The sequence below is a fragment of the Marmota monax genome, unplaced genomic scaffold (assembly GCF_021218885.2).
Source record: "Marmota monax isolate L192 unplaced genomic scaffold, Marmota_monax_Labrador192_F-V1.1 WCK01_AAM20220418_F8-fsc00275, whole genome shotgun sequence".
Taxonomy (NCBI): domain Eukaryota; kingdom Metazoa; phylum Chordata; class Mammalia; order Rodentia; family Sciuridae; genus Marmota; species Marmota monax.
In genome coordinates, this window is record NW_026691942.1 from 1,011,302 (window position 1) to 1,031,328 (window position 20,027).

Here is a 20,027-nt window from a genome sequence, read left to right on the forward strand (position 1 = left end):
ATGGACCTTCTTGCCAAAATACTCCTGTAGGAATATTTTTTGTTGGTAGTACAATAAATAATAAAGGCAAACTTATGTCAATTCTATCCAAATGCATATTTTCCATATATGTTTCAATGACTTTTAATGCCTTTCTTGCTTCAGGTGTTAACATGCAGGGTGAATTTGGATCTGATGGATTTTTCAGGATATCAAATAAAGGTCCCAACTCTCCTGTTGGTATGCCTAGATAAGGCCTTATCCGATTTATGTCTCCTAATAACTTTTGAAAGTCGTTAAGTGATTTGAGTTGATCTACTCGTATTTGAATTTTTGGTGGACGGACCATGGTTGAGGATAATAGAACTCCTAAATAATTAATTGGAAAATTTAATTGTTCTTTATCTATTGCTATCTCTAGATTATAATTTTTTAATTAGTTTGTAAGAGTGGCATAACATTCTAGCAATGTGTTTTTATCTTTGTGTCCTAATAATACATCGTCCATATAGTGAAATATTTGTAGTTCAGGATTTTGATTTCTAAGTGGCGGGATTGCTTTGTTAATATAAATTTGACACATAGTTGGGCTGTTAGCCATCCCTTGAGGGAGTACTTTCCATTCATATCTCTGATCAGGACCTTCATGATTCAGTGCAGGGATAGTAAATGTAAAATGTGGACTATCCTCAGGATGAATTGGAATTGAAAAAAACACAATCTTTAATATCTATAACTAAAACATACCATGTTTTTGGCAAAGCAGACAATTGGGGAATCCCCGATTGAGCAGGTCCCATAATAACCATCTCGTTATTGATGGCTCTTAAATCTTGCAATAATCTCCATTTACCAGATTTCTTTTTGATGACAAAAATGGGAGTATTATGGGGAGATACGGAAGGTTGTATATGTCCCTCTGCTAATTGTTGTTTGACCAGGTCATGGGCTGCTTGTATCTTTTCTTTAGTCAGGGGCCAGAGGAACCAGTACTGGCCTTTCTGATTTCCAAGTAATTTTTATTGTCTCAGTGACCTCTCCTGAAAACCCAATTCATGTCTATCTATTTCTTGATCTATTTGTATTGGTGCTGCTATACCTTGTTCTTGTTCTCCTAATCTTTTTCCTTTCCTAAAACCTTATCTAGCCATAATAGTGGGCACAGTTGGATTGATGTTATTTGTTAATGTCAAACCTAATTGATCTAGGACATCTCGTCCCCATAAAATTATAGGAAGATGGTCCAATACATATGGCTGTATAGTTCCTTCACATCCTTCAGGATCCTCCCAATCTAATACCATTGCACTTCTATGGGGATTAGTCGCCACTCCTAGGCCTCGAAGCGTTTGAGTGGCTTGTTGTAATGGCCAATGTTTTGGCCATTCTTGACGAGAGATGATGCTAAGGTCTGCACCTGTATCCTGTAGCCCATTAAATTCGTGTCCTTGAATATTTAGTTTTAGCATTGGGCGAGAATCTAAATTTAAAGACAGCATAGCCCAATCTACACCTGTGGAGCCTAATCCCCCGGAACCTCTTTCTATAATACGGCTGGAAAACTTATCATGCAGGCTGGGTATTATTAATAACTGTGCTATTCGATCTCCTGGTGAAATTACTGATATACCCCTTGGAGAACTGGCTATAATTTTGTTTTCACCTTCATAATCAGGATCAATTACCCCAGGACTTATCATAAGTCCTTTGAGAGTAGAAGAACTGCGTCCCAATAATAAGCCTACTGCTCCTTGGGGAAGAGGTCCTTTTACTCCTGTGGGAATGATTTGAACTCCCATTTCTGGAGTTAGTACTGCTCTGGCGGAGGCGCAGATGTCCAACCCTGTGCTCCCTCTGGCTTGTCTGATGAGGGATCTAATGGATAATGTGTCCTGGGCACCTCCCTGATGGTGTTGCTGGGTTCCTCCATTGCCCCGTATATTTGTGGTCGTGGGCCCCGGAGCATTGGGCCCCCCTGTCCGTTTTTTGTCAATGGAGCCAGATGGTTTTCTCCACGATATCATGGGTAAACGCCTGGTCCTTGTCCGTTTATTGATAACGGAGTACCCTCTATGGTGGTTTGAGAACGGCATTCATTAGCCCAATGTCTCCCTCTACGGCATCGTAGGCAAATACCCGGTATTCTACTCCTAGTTTTGTTAATCCCTCCTCCTATGGGGCAATTCCTTTTATTTTTTTATTTATTTTATTTTTTTTTTCTGGAAGCTTCTTGTATCTTTAATGATAAATGATATTACAGACAGTCATGGGCTTTGCACATTGCATATAACTTTTGTCGAGTGTACTTTATATAGCAATCTTATAAATCACTGACAAATATTTTAGAAGTTTTTTAAAAAGCAGAATGATAAAAAAATGGTCACCAAGCCATCTGCAAAATGTATAAAAAGTATAATACCTTTAGGAAAATCTTGGCAGTCAAAAAATAAAAAAAAAAAGAAAGAGAAAAAATTGGGCTGCCATTTCCTACAAATTAGTATATGTTGAGAGACATGGAAAAGCACACCAGATTCACCTACCTTTAAAGATACAAATGCGAGAAAATACATTTCAATATTTTTAAATACTTTATCCACTTATTTGTTTCTTATGAGAATTTTATAGTTATACAGAGTAGTTCATTCAACATTCTCATGCACGTTTGGAATTTGATTTGAGTTCACAATTCCCCGCTTTTCCCACTGGTTCTCTCTCGGGGCAATTCCTTTTAAAATGTCCTGTTTGTTCACAATTGTAGCATGTTTTTGGCCTGGCATCTAAAGCCTGTTGTACTGCAGCTGCCAAAACTTGCCCTTTTTCATTAATGTCTCTACATAATTTAATATATGTGTTTAAGTCTTCATGTTTCCATGGTCTAATGGGCTCCTTGCACCAACGATTTGCTTATTCAAAGGCTAGCTGTTTAATTAATGGCATTGCTTGCTCTGTATCCCCAAAAACACTGATAGCTGTTTGAATAAGCCTATGTACAAATTCAGCATAAGGTTCATTAGCTCCTTGTATTACCTTAGATAATTGACCTTGTAAATCTCCATGTCCTTGTAAAGTCTTCCATGCCCTAACTGCATCTATAGCAATTTGTGAGTATATAGCAGGATCATATGCAATTTGTTGCAGCTGATCCTCATAAGGTCCCTTTTCTAACAACATATCTAGATTTCTCTGAGGATAACCAGCTGCTGCACTTCGCCTAGCCGTCTCCGTGCAAAATTCCTCATTGTCAACCTTCCATAACAGGTATTGTTCTCCATTTAGCACAGCTTTACACATATTAGCCCAATCTGCTGGCGTCGTGTTCAAGTTGGTAATGGATTCGACCATGCTTACAGTGAAGGGTGCTTGAGGACCATAGGTTGTTACAGCCTCTTTTAGGTGCTTTACTGTTTTGAAATCTAAAACATGGTGATTTTGCTGTCCTCCTGCCGCCTCAAATACAGGGCATGCTAATCTTTGAGGTCCTGTCTCAGGATCCCATCTATCAACTATGGGGGTTGACGGCCACTCAGCATATGTTGTCTCCATAGGTGGTTGGACACTTACACCCTCTGGTGATAGAAAGGTGTTAGTAGCAACCTCCCGTTGTAACTTCTCTCCAGATAGCCCCTCCTTCTCTAAACTTTTTTCCCCTCTCTAACTCGAGAGACTTACTCTTTTACTTGATTTAAAATGTCTTCACCTAGACTAAGCAAACAAGATTGTACCAACGTCCATAATGGTAATGTGCCAACTGGCAGAGTTCCTGGGCTTTCCTTTGGTATCTTTTTAAAATCTTCACCATGATGGTTCCATTGTGATATATTTAACAACCCCTCTTTAATGAATCATAGGCTACACCTTTCTATCGTCTTAACGTATGCCCTAACTGTTCTTGATTTTACTGAGATGCCTCTTTCCTCTATCACTTTACTTAACGCCCTTTTGGTTTGGTTCTTATTAATTTTTAATCCCATGTTTCCATGACGAAGATACCCCTCACTAAGATAATGCAAAACAAAACCGAGACAAAATGGAACAAAAATTCATTATATCAGCCTTTCTATCCTCCTGAAATGTCCCTCTGTCCTTTCTCCCTATCTGTTCCTCAGATGCAAATAGTTTTTCCTCAGATGTGAGGGGTTTTTCTTAAGTCCCACCCATCTCCAGGGACTGGCAACTTAAAACAAAAGCGAAACAAAAGGAAAGAAGAATCTTTAAATGGTTACCCATCCTCCTGCACTGCCCTCAGGAGCGAGCAGTTTACCTCATCACTTACCCTCAGGTGTTCCCCACATGAGCCACCAAATGCCGCAGTCTGGCTGGGCACAAAATAACCGAGCCACCGGGAGGCACTTGTAGGTTCAAACAGGAACTCCTTTATTGCCCAAGCTCCCGCGAATGCCACCCACGTGGCCCTTCCAGGAACACCCCCAACTGGAAATCCCTCCTCTGGAACTTCACCAACCAACAGGGACTCCCCAGGAATCTTTGGGAGAACTCCAAAGCCGGTGCCCAAGGCAGACAGTGGGGGTCTACATACAACTGAATATGCAGCTTAACTTAACCATTATCATCTCAATGGCTCCCTGGTGTCACCTCTCAACCACTCCCTTCTGGCAAAAATGCCATGGTGCTCAACACATGTCAAAGGGCCACTTGGTGACTGACCCACATCATCAAGAATGCTCATGATGGTGCCACTGCCAACAACATGGTTTTCAGCCACGCCCACCAGTAAGCGGCACCTGACTGCAGTCCCAACACCACGTTCCATGTTACCACTGACATATTCTTAGTGCCCCCCAGACAGTGGCACCTGCTGCCGCGTTAGCACTGGGATGAGCTAAACAATTCCTTAGCATTCTTTATTTTGAGTTTGTTGCATCCCATGAAATACTGATTCCCAGCTCCACATAGGAATGGCCAAGCAAGCAGCAGGGCCAGGACTGAGGTGAAGCTGTCTGAGCTTTGCTCCCCACTCTGCCTGCTGAGGTGTTCCAAACCCCTACATGTGGTCAGGAACAGGAGTGACCATCCTGTAGGGCCAAGCAGTCAAAGTACACAAAACAATGCAGCAGCACTCTGAATGGGAAGGGGCAGCTGACACACCCCAGAGCAGGGCATCCCGTGTGTGCAGCAGAAGTGGCTCAAAGCTCTGCACCTGAGTTACCAGAGCAACTGCCAAGAGCTACCAAGCCCAGCTGTGGTCTGCCCAGCAACATCTGCCCTCAGACTTCCAAAGGAACCTTTCTGAACACGAGTGGATCAGCCGAGCACAACACGCTGAAGACTGCTTATTTCCAGGGTTCATGCCAGATCCTAGCTGTACTACCAGTTCCACTTTCCACAGGTGAAGTTTCTCATAAATCAGAAACAAACGAAGGAGCATTCAGGAGTACCCTGGGTAACATCAGGGCGGTGACTACTCTTCCTGTCATTTTGCTACTAACCAGAACAAAAAAACATAACACATCAGGAACTGCAAAGGTGAGGGGACCAGAACCAGCACTCTCCAGCCACGGGAGACAGGCGGCCCCCCGCCAGAATGCACCTCGCCTGAAGCACAGCAGTGTCTGCATGCTCCCCATGACTTCAGGCTGGCACCCCAAGCCACCCCGAGAGAGGAAGACACAGAGAAGACCAACAGCTCGTCGGAAGTCACAGCCAGCAAGTGGGAGGTGGTGTCAAAGTCAGGGGTCTACCTGATGCCCGTCTCCACTACGGGACAAGGGGCACCACGTATGACGGTCACAACTACAGGGGAGAAGGAAAAACGGAATGTCCCAATGGACCGACAGAAGAAAGGGACGGCAGGGCTGGGTCTCAGTTTTCAAGGAGGACAGGAGAACGGGCCTTTTCTGAAGCAGGGCCCTCAGTTCCTCAGGGGCAGGCCCCTTAGGCTCCTGCCAGCAGCAGCAGTGCCCCACATGCGCAGAGCTGGAGCGCATAGGCAGCCTGACCACATGGGATACGTACATAGAGTTCTTCAAACTGTTTCTGAATTTCACTATCCATTTCCATGGTGTGGAAGTTTGGGTCTCTAACAGGAAATGCTTCAATAAACAGCAATGCAGCATTTGATCGCACTTCTGAGTTTCTGGCCTGTAATAATAAGAAGAGAAGTTCAGAATCCCAGAAAAGCACACAAAGCCTTCAGTCTGATGTTCTCAAATGAATACTTCTATTACCTTAACAGAAACCTATTTACAAGTTAAAGACAATTATAGCATTGAAAATGACCAAACTAGCCTAAGGGTAGCTCAGTGGAACACTAGGCCCAGGAAGCTCAACATGCCTACAGGGATGAACAGACTGAGAAGACCGAACTTGGTAAGGACATCCTGAAATCAAGCCAAATTCGATGTCCACAGACATAAAAGATTATCTTCTTCACATCAAAGCCCATCTTATGCGACAAAGAGACAGCCATCCCATGTCAGGTGACACCAGCAAGGTTTATGGAGACTTGTGTGTCCGTGGGGATGCTCAGGAAGTCTCTGCCTCTTGCCCTGTTGTGGGCATGAGGACACTGAGGTGGAGTGGAGGATGAAGAATGGGCAGCCCACCCAGCCTCAGTGGTGTTCACACATGTCCCCAGTCTCATTCCTGACTTGCTACTTCAAAATAACTGTGTACTCAGCACTGAACTAATCTACCTTTCCAATTAAGTGCATCCAAAAAATGATTTTGCTAAAGATTTGATCAGAAGGCTGAGAGGTGAGTTCAAGGCCAGTGTGGGCAAGTTAGTGAGACCTTGTCTCAAAATAAACAGTAAGAACGGCTGGAGATATGGCTCAGTGGCAGAGTACCCCTGGGCTCAATCCCCAGTGCTGCAAAAACAGGCAAGAAGACAGAAAAGATTCTGAGAGCTGGGCAGAGTGGGTGCGTGCCTGATCCCAGCCACTCAGGAGGCTGAGTAAAGAGGACTGCTGGAGGCCAGGATAACAGATCAGGACTTCATCTTAAAAAAAGAAAGAATTTTGTTCCAAAATTCCAGAAAACACAGGTCTGCAGCCTTACTCTTACCACCAAGTCCACTATGAATGATGGGTTCAATCAGAGCCCACCCGGCCCCGCTCCACGTGCACACCTTCAGCCCCCTCCACAGGATGGGCTTGTACAGCCTGTACAGCATCTCCTCCACACCCTGCCGCGCCTTCTGACGGTGGAAGTAACTCAGCACCTGCAGGCCAGGACCAGAGAAGGGAGGACGAAAAGGGTGCTGCTGCTTTCAAGAATTTGAAAGGTGACAAGTGACTCTTTTCTTTCTGTGGACCACGTTATCAACTCTGGTATTAATGATGTGCTCACTTCACAGACTTTTAAACAGCAGTGATATATAATTCATTCCATGAAACCCAACCTCTCACAGCACAGGGTTCTGTCTCAGTAATAGCACGGCTCTGCTGTCCTCATACAACCCTCATGACAGGAAAACAACTGCCAGGCACCAAACATCCATATCCCAAGGAACCCCGCCAATCGGTAACTGGATTCTTAAGTTTAGCCAATAATGACCTGAGGACAAAAAGGATGGGACAGATCTCAACCCTGTGTTCACAGTCCATGTGACAAGGGTCTCGCTCACCTCCCGCACTCTGGCATGCACTGGAGACCTCCTGGGCAGGTGGATGCCGTGGAACATGAAGTCCTGGATGCAGTCACTCTCGATGGCCTGCAACGACCAACACAGGGCCTGGCACTTGGCACATGGACAGCATGCCTCCTGTCCTCATCAGAGAAAACCTTTATTCTAAGTCCCTAATTCTGACAGTGCCTTCAGTTTCCACAAACCAAGGAGAAGGTTCAGCTGCTATCCTGACTGACAAAGCATCGAGTCTGTGCCACAGAGCAGGGCAGGCTTCTACCTACCACTCAAGGCCACTAATGACAGACTGAGGGGCGAGGGCACACAGACCTGGAGTCCCCTACCCTATGACATCGCTGACATGAATGATCTCTGCAAACCTGAGCCTCACAGAACTCAAGAGGAAGAACCTCTACAGTGGAGGCCAGGACTCCAAACAAACTGAAATAAGAACTCTCGGGGCTCATGGTGAGAAAGGCTGGGCAGGGGAGGGTGTGGGAACCTCCTCAGCAGACCTCAGGTGAAGCCAAAGAGGAAAGACTTGCAACAGGAGCCCAAAACCTCAGCGGACGGTCTGGTCCATTACCCTGCATTGTGGTCCCTCCACCCGTTATTCCAAGGTTCTAAGGGAGGACGAGAGGAGGCTGTGCTATCAACTGGCTTCTTCTTGGTCATCTTAAAAAATATCTCCTTCGCCGGAAGCCACCAATAGGTCTCCACATCACTGAACGTGAAACAGGAACCTGTGGGACCTATGAAGAAACCTGAGCCACTACACTGCTTGGGAAGCCAGCAACGCTGCGAGGCCTGAACCCAACCAGCCACAGAGCACAGGCACTCCACACCACAAGACAAGAGGCCTAGCCTCCAACAGGCCAGCGCAGACTAGAGGGCCACGTGGGGCTGGGATGCAGCTCAGAGGGAGAGCGCTTGCCTAGCATGCGTGAGGCCCTGGGTTCCAATCTAGTGCCACAAAAAAGGGAAACAACCAAGCAGGAACAGTCTTCAAGAAGTGATTTACAAGGAAACAACATGTTGGTAACTTTTTGGATCCTGACTCAAAAGATTTTAAAAGACACTTTGAGACAAGTAGAAAAATTTAATATGGTTGATTAATTTAAAAAAAATACCAAGTATTTATTGTTAGTTTTTTAGTTTTTTTAGGCATAAACACACTTTTTAGAGATACACACTGAATTTTGTAGAAATGAAACATCAAATCTGGAATCTGCTTTAAAAACTTAAAGGAAGTGCCAGGCATGTGGCCCATGTCTGTAGTCCCAGTGGCTTGGGAAGCTGAGGCAAGAGGACCCTGACTTCAAAGCCAGCCTCAGCAACTTAGTAAGCTCCCAAGCAACTCAGTGAGACCCTGTCTCTAAATAAAATATAAGCAAAGGGCTGGGGATGTGGCTCAGTGGTTAAGTGCCCCAAAATAAAAGAACAAAAAACTTCAAGGAAGAAAAGAAGAAGAAGCAGGGCTGAGAAATACACGTTTTGGAGATAATTTTGTACAAGTCTAGTCAATTCTTTTCTTGAAACACTACTAGAGAAAATGGGGCAGGACACTCTAAAGACAAACACTGTTTCCTGAGAACAAGTTTGATGCAGTGATAAAACAATGCAACGAAAAAAAAGCATAACAATTCTGGTTCTGCCCCCAAAGTTTATTCTAAAACTTTTAAAAGTTGTCTGCAAGGGAATCTAATGGAAACGTATGTTCTAGAAGCAATGTCAGTTGACATGTGGCAAGAGAAGCAAGTGTTAGGCAGAAGAGTGTGGCCACAGAGGCAGGGGTTGTGGCTCAGTGGTAGCGCACTTGCCTAGCATGCATGAGGCACTGGGTTCGATCCCCAGCACCACATACAAATAAATAAAATAAAGGTCCATCAACAACTTAAAAATATTAAAAAAAAAGAGTGTGGCAGCACGCCCATTGGCCATGGCCAGCTCGCCAGAGCAGCAGGATGCTTAGCGCTTCCTTGAGAACCCAGCCTGAGGACAGCATGAGGGAAAACAGACGGCGCTCAATGTTCCACTGCAATTCTGAATTCCATGCCATGTCTGCATAACCCGAGTGTCACAGCTGCTAACGGCTAACATTCTCAAAACAATGCAACAGGAGGAGGTATCTGAGGGTCCTGAACAGTGCTAAACACAGAAACAGGACGCAAGCCACCACACAGCTTTATGCTTTGTAGGGGCCACATTAAAAACAGGAAAAAAAAACACAGTAAAAGTAAATAATATATTTTGTTTGTTAGTATTGTTCTGACAGTATCTTTTAGTGTTATTTTTAAAGATGTTTTTGTATAGTTTGAAATACTTTTATATTTTAATTCATAGCATATTCTAATATTATTTTTTATATGAAAATATATTTATTAATGTTTTCTACATCCAAACCACTACCGTTTCAACATAAAATCAATATTTTTAGAAAGGACTGGTGAGATATTTTGAAATCTGGAGTGTATCTTGCACTTTCAGCACTCCGCGATCAGGACAGGCCACATTCCTGGCCCCCAAACACGTGACTAGACACTCCAGGTTTCAAGCTGTGCAACAAGGGGCCAGACCTTGATTCCACTCAAGCTGCACTCCGGCAAGTGACACGAGGCCACAGCTGCCCTTGCGTGAAGTGCACCAGCAAGTCACTCACCCATCAAGGTCCTCCAACCTCCCCTTCTTAGCACCAGCCAGGGTTAAACATCCCTCCTTGGTGACTCTCAGTAACCAGAGTACAATCAACATCTGGTGTAAATACCTCCAGTATGTTCCCTGAAGCCTTCTTCCAAGCTCTGAAATAAATTTCTGCAATGTGTACCATCAAATGCCTTTTGGAAAAAAAAAAATGAAAATTTTATTAGTACAAGTTTAAAAAATCATATTATTGGCATATATCATTTCAGGGACCCTCCTACCTCAGGGGAGAGGAAACTTTGCCTAACTAGAGCTCTCAAATCATCTGCAGAGATGTCACCTACCTGGAGCAGAAGGCAGAAAAGGGCAAGTCTGGGGAAGGAAGGTGAGTGGCAGACTCCTCTCCTCAGTAAAAGGTAACCCTTACTGAGAGCTTGACCATTTTCTGAGACCATGGGAACATAAGCCCAGAACCAAGTCTAAGGTCAAAAGTTTAAGTATTAGAAATGTTTATGTGGAATCATTCTGAACTTTCCAGACTATTAATTCCTCACCTATAGGAAGCCTCATGACACCAGAATGGACTTCAGAGTCACAGAAGTTTAGAAACCTATTAGTTCAACCCAACATTCTACAAATGTAGCACATCCGAGATCAGAACCCAAGCCTAACCTGGACCCGACACGGCTGCCTGACACGGGGACACGATACCCCACGCCCACCTAGAAACAATCGTGAGGCTGGACCTGCAACACATGGGGCCTGTCCCTGCCGGCTGCTGGGAAGAGGGTGGTCTGGTACAGCACCCTCCACCAGCACCTCTGGTGCTTGCTCAGCTCGTCCCAGCCCACATTTAACTGCAAGGTGAAGTGCACATTCAGAATATTTTCAGATGTACTCGTGACCTGAGCTTTACTGTGAGTTTTTGTGGCCAAGATTTAACTGGCATCTAATCTGACTATTTAAAGAACTATCACAAGTTAAATCTTAATTTCAACGGTCACTATTGAAAGATTTATGACCTATAGAGGGTAAAAAAAAAAAAATACTATTCAGTGATACAACAATAAATGATAAGTAATGAAAGACACAACTTCTAAGGCTTTCATATATTACATTAACTATTAAAAGTCAGGAAAAATGGAATCTTTCAAAATCAGATTAAGATAGCATAAAATTTTAATTACCTTTAATACTTACTTTTGTAATCCCTGTAACTGGTTTTTAATGGTTCCATGGATCATTTTAATGAAGTTTATATTCCAATTGAAGAGAGAACTAAGAAATCTTCGTCCCTACAAATAAAAAATGCATAGCATTCAAATTGTATTTAAATAAAAACTTCCAATAATAATTCTATTAAAGCTAGCTGTTCCTAAAAAGGAAGTGCAGCTGTAACCTGGATGTATGCACAGGAATGGAGTTGGGAAGGCTGCAGGTGGTGGCTCTCGTCCGCAGAAGCCTGTGCTACCCTGGAGCTGCAGAGTCTCCTGCCCTGGGATGGAGTAGAGGCTACCCTGAGTGCCTCTGTTCTGGCAGAACCATACAGACTCAAACCAGGGGTCCATAAACATTTCATTCTGGCTCCACCGTGGATAGGAGGTCCAGAATCAAAGAATGAGCCAAGCATGGTGACATAGGCCTGTAATACCAGTGACTCAGGAGACCGAGACAGGAGGATCACAAGTTAGAGGCCAGCCTCAGCAACTTACTGACACACTGTCTGGGGGGAAAAAAAAAGAGCTGGGGATGTGGCTCAATGGTGAAGTGTCCCCTGGGTTCAATCTCCAGTACCAAGAAAATAAATAAATAAATAAAATGCCTAAAATGGAACTGAGTAACAGTTTACTTAAACTGTGATAAATGAAAACACTTGAGCCAGTCTGGGGGCTGACACACCTGCAATCCCAGCAACTCAGGAGGCTGGGGCTGGAAGACCCCTAGTTCAAGGCCAGCCTTAGCAGCTTCGATAGGCCACAGACAACTTAGCAAAATTCTGTCTCAAAATAAAAAATAAAAAGAGCTAGGAATATAGCTCAGTGGTGGAGCACCTGAAGTTCTATTCCCAGTACCGAAAAAAAGAAATTAGGCTCAGTAGATAAGAGGTAAGTGTTTGCCAAGTGAGAATTCGCATACATACTGAGCCTGAGCATGAGGACATTAATTACACCTTGTAAGATCGATTTATGTGCATGCTACTAGACTACAGCTGCACTATGAGCTAAGAGTACAAATCCGCACACTGCCCTTGAACTTACCAGTGACCACACCACGGTCTCTGCTGCTCACCAGCACCACTACAGGCACCGTGGCCCTGAAGAAGCAGCAGGCTAACTGGAAGGAGGCCAGTAGGGTGGTGTGGCTCAGTGGCAAAGCACTTGCTCAGCATGACAGAGGCCCTCAGTCCAAGCCCCAGTGCACACAAAACCAAACCAAACCATGTTAAGAACAGCAGTATCCAGTAGGAGTAGACAGCATGGAGGGCAGGGCTGCTATAGCTCAGTGACCCAAAGCTCACCTGGCATGTGCAGGCCCCAATCCCCAGAAGAGTTGTGGCTCAAAATGACTGGAAGTGAGCTAACTCAATCAGTGACTGATTAGGAAACAGCATGGGTATTCTACACTCACAGGAGCACAGAATTTAAAAGGGGGTGTGGGGGAGGGCACAACAAACCTAAGCCTATGCCACACACCTGCACACAGGTGTGGGATGAACAGGTGCAATTCAACTGCTCACGTGAGTTGATGTAAATAAACAGATTGGCATGACTCCCCGTTTTTTGTTTGTTCTTTTGGTACAGAGGATTGAACTCAGGGGCACTGGACCACTGAGCCACATCCCCAGCCCTGTTTTGTATTTTATTTAGAGACAGGTTCTCACTGAGTTGCTTCGTGCCTCACCAATGCTGAGGCTGGCTTTGAACTTGTGATCCTCCTGCTTCAGCCTCCTGAGCCGCTGGGATTACAGATGTACACCACTGTGCCCGGCTGTGACTACCCTTTTAACTTCTTTACTCTCCCAAACTTCCTAACAATCCTGGAGATGAGGGTGTAGGATGTGTCTGGAGTCCCTCCAGTAGCAACAGTGTCATACAGCAACCACAGACAACCCAAGCTGAGTACCTCCCTGCACGCTCACTCATGGGCAACTGCACTGGCTGTTTCCCTAGTATAGCCTCATCTGTTCCTCGCAGGGAGGCTGTGACAGGGCTGCTCTGATCCTGGTGAACACTGAGGCCCAGTTATCTGACTAAGGTCCCGGCCTACCAGGCAAACAAACAGGGATGAGGACACACACTCTCAGAGGCTGCACACCCAGCAAACCTGTCATCCCAACAACAGCTGTGGGACCTGGAGCAGGCAACTGTTTCAGAGGAGGAGGAGGATGCCCTGTCACCGTCTGTCGAGCTACCAAAAACCCAAACAGGCTGTGTCAGAGCAGCTTCGAACACAGCAAGGGCACACAGTCCACACTAAACGCACACCACAGAGCCATTCCAGTTTTTAATTCTCTGGTAGCCACATTAATAAAAGGACATTGATTTTAATAGTATTTTATATAAAGCAATGTACCCAAGGGGCTGGGATATAGCTCAGTTTGTAGAGTGCTTACCTTGGGTTCAATGCCCAGCACCACCCAAAAAAAAAAAAAAGGAAAACAATGTACCCAAAACATTTTTTCATGCAAGTCCTCATATTCACATGCATCTTACATCTAAGGCACATTTCGATTTGCACTGGCCAAGTTCCTGATGCTCAGTCGCCTTGTGTGAGCACCCTCAGGACAAGCAAGGCATCAGGCCACAAGCCTCCCTTGGAATTACTGGATGGGTGAGAAAGGGAAATGGAGAACCCTACGAGGACAGTCCTAAGCACATGCTGGTTATGGCGGGATCAAGGCACTGGGTGCAGCTCAGTGGCAGGGAACTAGCCAGGACGCAGGAGGCCTAGGTCCAAGCCCCAGCAATGTGGTAGAAAAAGCATTGGCTGGGAGTATGGATCAGTGCAAGACCGCGAGCTCAGCATGTATGAGGCCATGCATTCATCCCCAAACCCCCAAAGAACAAAGAATCTGGGCAGAAGTCAGATCTCATCCACAGGAACAAACTCTCTCATCCTCATTTTTTTTTCCCCCAGTTTTTGTAGTTGTAGATGGACAGAATGCCTTTATTTTTATTTGCTTATTTTTTTAATGTGGTGCTAAGGATCAAACCTAGTGCCTCACACATTAGGCAAGTGCTCTGCCACTGAGCTACAGCCCCAACCCTCCAAGCCCTATTTTTAACCCTCTTAATTTAAAATGCAATTTATGCCCCCCAGGATTCACAGAGACTCCTGTTATCATCTGACCAAGTGACAAACTAAGCAAGGACTTGTAAAGTATTTGCTTTGACACTGCCCTGCAGGAAACACAACGTGTCGTGCCTATGGAGGTCTCAACGGTTGAGCCTGCTCTCCCTGGGAACCAAGACTACACAATAGCAGCCACATAAACTGGGAAGAACATCTACTGGGAGGTAGCCAAAGAGACCAAAGCAGAAAAACCCACTTACCTCTTCTTTCTTGACATAATTAACATTTATGAAACACTCAAGCAGCATATCTTTGATTTCTCTACTTTCCTCCAAATTGTAATCAAAGCAGTACAGAGCTTGATGAACACGCCAGAGCCGACATATGTCTGCACCCTAGGAACAACAAGGGAAAGAAAAACGTTATACTTGTTTTTTGGTTGTTTTAATGAATGATAAGGTCTTATTTCAAAGTATATTTTATGTCACAAATAATAATTATAGATGAATCATCAAAAAGTAGGAAATAGTGACAAGTGAAAACAAATCTTAAAAATTTGTGATCCCCCTTGGAGCTCTAAAGAACTTTGTTTATTTTAGCATTAGGGATAGAACCCAGGGGTGCTCTACCACTAAGCCACATCCTCTGCCCTTTTTAGTTTTTGAGACAGGGTCTTGCTAAGTTGCTTAGCATCTTGCTAAGTTGCAGAGGCTGGCCTTGAAGCTGTGATTTTCCTGCCTCAGCATCCTAAGTTGCTGGGGTTATAGACATGTGCCACTATGTCCAGCCCTAGAGAACATTTTTGTAAAACAGATAAAAGCAATCAAAAATCAGTGCTATTCACAAGGATGAGGATGTTGTCCCCTTAGGCCAGTGCAGCAGCTGTTACCCATATCTGCCAACTAAGCTCCTGCAATGTAACAGTGCAACTAGGGAACCAAATTCTTCATTTTTTTACATTAAATTGAAAAACTCTCAAGTGGTCAGTGGCTACTTAAAAGTGGAGTATTGATTTAAAAGCTAAGTGGCACAGAAAGTGGATTTTAAAAAAGACAAATCAGTGATGGCATAAATTCTCATGGAAAAAAAAAAGTTTCTCAGTTAATCCCTTGTCCAGCAGGGAAAACGACTGAGCCGAAAGGCTTTCTATTCTAATACTCACTGCTCTTGGATGGGGTCTAGACACAGAAGCCCAGATATGGTTGGTGGGAACTCAATAGGTACAAGCTTTTAGAAAACCCTCAAAAGCCATCAAGTTAGGCAGAGGTGCATATCTGAAATCCCAGCTACTTGGGAGGCTGAGGCAGGAAGATGGCAAGTTCAAGACCAACCTGGGCAACTCAGGAAGACCCTGTCTCAAAATTAAATTTTTTATAAAGGGCTGGTCATGCAGCTTAGTGGTAAGAGTACTTGCCTAGCAAGCTTGAGGCCTCAGGTTCCATCCCAAACACCCCAACAAAAGAAAAAACCTCAAGTTCATATCCTACAGAATCCATCCTAAGGAAGGAGATATTGGAAGTGGGTCAGTAAGAACTACCCTTGAGCCAGGCATGGTGGAGGATGCCTGTAACCCCAGCTACTCAGGAGGCTGAAGCAGGAACATCACATGTTTGAGGCCAGCCTCTGCAACTTAGGAAGATGCTAAGCAACTTTAGTAAAACTCTGTCTCAAAATGAAGGAAAAAAAAAAAGAACTGGGCATGTGGCTCAGTGGTGAAGCACCCTGGGTTCAATCCCCAGTACCAAAAACAAGAACTCTCGTTGGTGTCCTAAAATAACAATGAGTACCTTGGGTGGTGAATTATGCATGATTTTTATTTCATTTGCCCAATTTGCTAAAATGTACATATGTATTATTATGTTGAGATCCAATTGTTGATTTTCAAGGACAATAATTCATTTTCTAGATTTCTGGACTGGACAGCAAGGATGAGAGCCTGAGAAACAGTCCAAGTGAAATCAGCTTTCAGAGGTGCTGTCCCCTCCTCGGCCCAGCCATGTAAAACAAACTCAGTCACCCACAGTCACACCTGAACCTCCAAGGCTCCTGACCCACCCCGCCCATCCAGGTGAGGGCTGTGTCTGCCCCTCAGCACTGCACACACACACAAGCACCTCTCTCCGCAGCCCAGCCCTTCTCTCATTCTCCTGCAAACAGTAGCAGTGGAAGCAAGCCCCCTCTTCTCCCACTCTCTTCCGACCTGAATTGGTATGAGGCAGTATAGGTGGAGCAGCTGCCTCCCCACTGAAGTGACAAGAGAGAAGCCACACCCCAGAAAACAGAGGAGGAAGCCTGGCTTTCAACCTGCATGGAGCTGCCACACCCACCCCTGACTTCTACACATCTGAGGTGGTGAAGAATCCCTACATGGGGAGGCAGCCTTAGCCAGGCCTCTGGCAGCCACACAGCCCCTTTAAGTGAAGTCTGCACTAAGAATGCAAACACACTGTTTTAGTCTCCAGACTCCTCCTCAGCAGCATGATAAAGGCAGTCTTTCCCAAGTCCTCCTTGGCAGGCAGGCCCTTCTCCCACCATGTGACACACAGATCCTGAATGGAGCTCTGGAGCTTTCCTTCAGATTCAGGTAGTGCATATAAAATGCCTAGAACAGAGCACAGTGGTTTCTCCATTAGTGAGCCAAATGTCACCTAGTTTCAACAGTAAACAGAATTGACTCTCTGTACCAAGAATCATTGTTAAGCAAAAAATGTTAACTTACATTTAACTTGCCAAAGATTTATGAACATCATTTGTAGAATGTGAATGTTTAATAAAAAACTAATCTACTACTATTATAAAGACAGACACAAACCAGGTGTGGTCACTGTAATTCCAGTGACTCAGGAGGATTAGGCAGGAGGATTCCAAGTTTGAAGTCAGCCTCAGCAACTAAGTAAGATCCTGTCTCAAAATAAAAATGCCTAGGAGTATAATTCAGTGGTAAAGTGCTTCTGGGTTCAATCCACATACCAAAACTAAAAAATGAAAACAACAAAAAATCTGGAATGGTTATATAAACAGAAAAGCTCAATAATATTAACTGTGTTCATACTTATCCATACATTTCTGAATGCCATTATACAAATGTAAAATTCTGAAATTGACTGGGAACACAGCAATAACTACAAGGTTAGCACTAATCATTTTATCAGTTATTTAAAGTCAGGTGCAGTGGCACAGGCTTGAAATCTCAGCAACCTGGGAGCATAGGCAGAAACATCACAAATTTGAGTTAGGCTAAGCAATTTACCAACACCCTGTATCAAAATAAAAAATAACAGGGGCTGGGGATATAGCTCAGATGGTAGAGTGCTTGCCTTGTACACACAAGGCCCTGGGTTCGATCCCCAGCACCAAATAAGTAAATAAAAAGGATTAGGGATGTAGCTCAGTGATAAACTGTCTTGGGTTTGATCCCCAGTATCAAACAAACAAAAATAAAGTTATCTGGAGACTGTACAAATAAACTGGTACTAAAATTCACGAAGCATTTGGAAACTATTTTTATATTGATTTGGGTTGACTTTTTAAGATACTGTACTTCAAGAATACAGAGTAACACCACATACTAAGGACATACACAAATCTAAGTGATGGCAAGAAAGAGGTCTGACCAGACAATCTGTGACATGAAAACACACTAATCTAGTGACAGATAAGGGTTCTTGGAAATGGTCCTAAAAAAAAAAAAAAAAAAAATCAATCCTGAAGATAACACTGCTTTTAAAATATACTCTATTGTTATATATATCAAAAAAGAACAAAGAAAAAAATAACATTGCTTTTACATATTTTATATGTGTAAAGTAACTTTATGTAAATATTTCACAATTATATTTTTCATTAATCCAGACTAAGGCCTCCTAAGTTAATAGCTCTTGCCTTATAGTCCAGCTAAAACCTGGTAAGCATCTTGGGAGTCCACAATTTCTCCTCAGATCATGCTCATGGCAGATTTAAAAAATAAAAATCAATGCCACAGGGGCAGGGGTTGTGGCTCACTGGTAGAGCTCTTGCCTAGCATGTGTGAGGCACTGTGTTCGATCCCCGGCACCACATAAAAATAAACAAATAAAATAATAAAGGTTTTATGTCCATCTACAACTAAAAAAATATTAAAAAAAAAAAAATCAATGCCACAAATCCTTGGTGACAAATGATACTTATCTGACAGTAACACAAGCTGACAAATTTATAATCAGACACTGTCCTTCAAATAAGCTCTTGGTCACTAGTCCAGTGAGTCAAGACTGATATTCTTGACTCAATAACAGCAGTTAGCTATTCAAAACTGTTCATCTTCACCACTGAAACACCTTCACAGAGCCAAGACTGTAAGCTGCTCAGCACTTATAGGACACTCCTTTTCTGAGTGTAAGCTTTGCCATTAAGCCATTTTGCTTCCACAATGCTGAAACAGAAGGCCACTCACACTAGAGGTGCTTACCGTTTAAGATGATAGCACATTCCAAGAGGGCCTCGTAGTTCTCACTCTCATTGATCACTGGCACAGAAGCCAGAATCACAGATGTGATTGCCTGAATTATCTCTATGCTTTTTTTCTATAAATAAAAAAAAAAAAAAAAAAAATCAAAGCATGAGTGTATCAAATCAACTTAAAAGTTCATGTTTAAAAGAAACTTGAGGGCTAGGGATATAGCTCAGTTGTTAAAGTGCTTGCCTTGCATGCTCAAGGCCCTGGGTTCAATCCCAGCACCACAAAATAAATAAATAAGTAAAAGAAACTTGAGGGGCTGTGGTTGGGGCTCAGTGGTACAGGACTTGCCTGGCATGTGTGAGGCACTGGGTTCAATTCTCAGCACTGCATGTAAATAAAGAAAGAAAATAAAGGTCCCTCAACAACTAAAAAAATATATATTAAAAAAAAAAAGAAGAAAAAGAAACTTGATACTAAATTGCTAAAAGCAAGACACTTCTGGCTTCTTTTGATGACTGAACCGAAGCAGAGTAAGTCAGCTGTCCTAGGGCTGTGGACGGAATTCAGTGGTAGAGTGCTCACCTGGCACGTGTGAGGCCCTGAGTTTGATACCCAGCAGTTGAAAATCCTAAAACAGCAATAGTGAGTGCGAGACAGCAGGCTGGGACGTAGGCAAAACTACAAACAGAACTGACTTCTAGAGTTCTTGGCTTCTGGGCTGGGGATGCCCCCAGCAGTAGAGTGCTTGCCTACTATGCACAAGGTCCTGGGCTCAACACCCAGAACCACAGCTGGGCATGGTGGTGCACACGGGTAATCCCAGCAACTCAGGAGGCTGAGTCAGGAGGATTGCAAATTCAAAGCCAGTCTCAGCAACTTAGTGAGGCACCTAACAACTCAGTGAGACCCTGTCTCTAAATGAAAATTGGGCTAGGGATATGGCTCAATGTTTGAGTGTCCTTGAGTTCAATCCCCGCCGCCCCCCCACAATCCAAAAAAAAAAATTCAGTAATGCACAATAAATAGTGTATTTTTTTAATACCCCTTCAAAGGAGTAATTTTTTATTTTTAAAAGACAGCGTACCAGGGCTA

The 20,027-nt window shown here is 43.9% G+C and overlaps 1 protein-coding gene across 3 annotated transcripts in view; it reads right to left on the reverse strand.

Annotated features, from left to right (window-relative positions):
* Ncapg2 (non-SMC condensin II complex subunit G2) overlaps positions 1-20,027 on the reverse strand; it is a 68,564-nt gene that overhangs the window by 40,155 nt on the left and 8,382 nt on the right. For all 3 annotated transcript variants that reach the window (XM_046433571.2, XM_058577012.1, XM_058576576.1), the window contains 8 exons: positions 18,945-19,059; positions 16,945-17,099; positions 14,758-14,892; positions 11,405-11,499; positions 10,329-10,398; positions 7,565-7,651; positions 7,067-7,159; positions 5,953-6,078 (listed from right to left, as the gene is read on the reverse strand). In XM_046433571.2, coding sequence (XP_046289527.1) covers positions 5,953-6,078; positions 7,067-7,159; positions 7,565-7,651; positions 10,329-10,398; positions 11,405-11,499; positions 14,758-14,892; positions 16,945-17,099; positions 18,945-19,059 — 876 coding nt within the window. The remainder of the gene's footprint in view (positions 1-5,952; positions 6,079-7,066; positions 7,160-7,564; positions 7,652-10,328; positions 10,399-11,404; positions 11,500-14,757; positions 14,893-16,944; positions 17,100-18,944; positions 19,060-20,027) is intronic.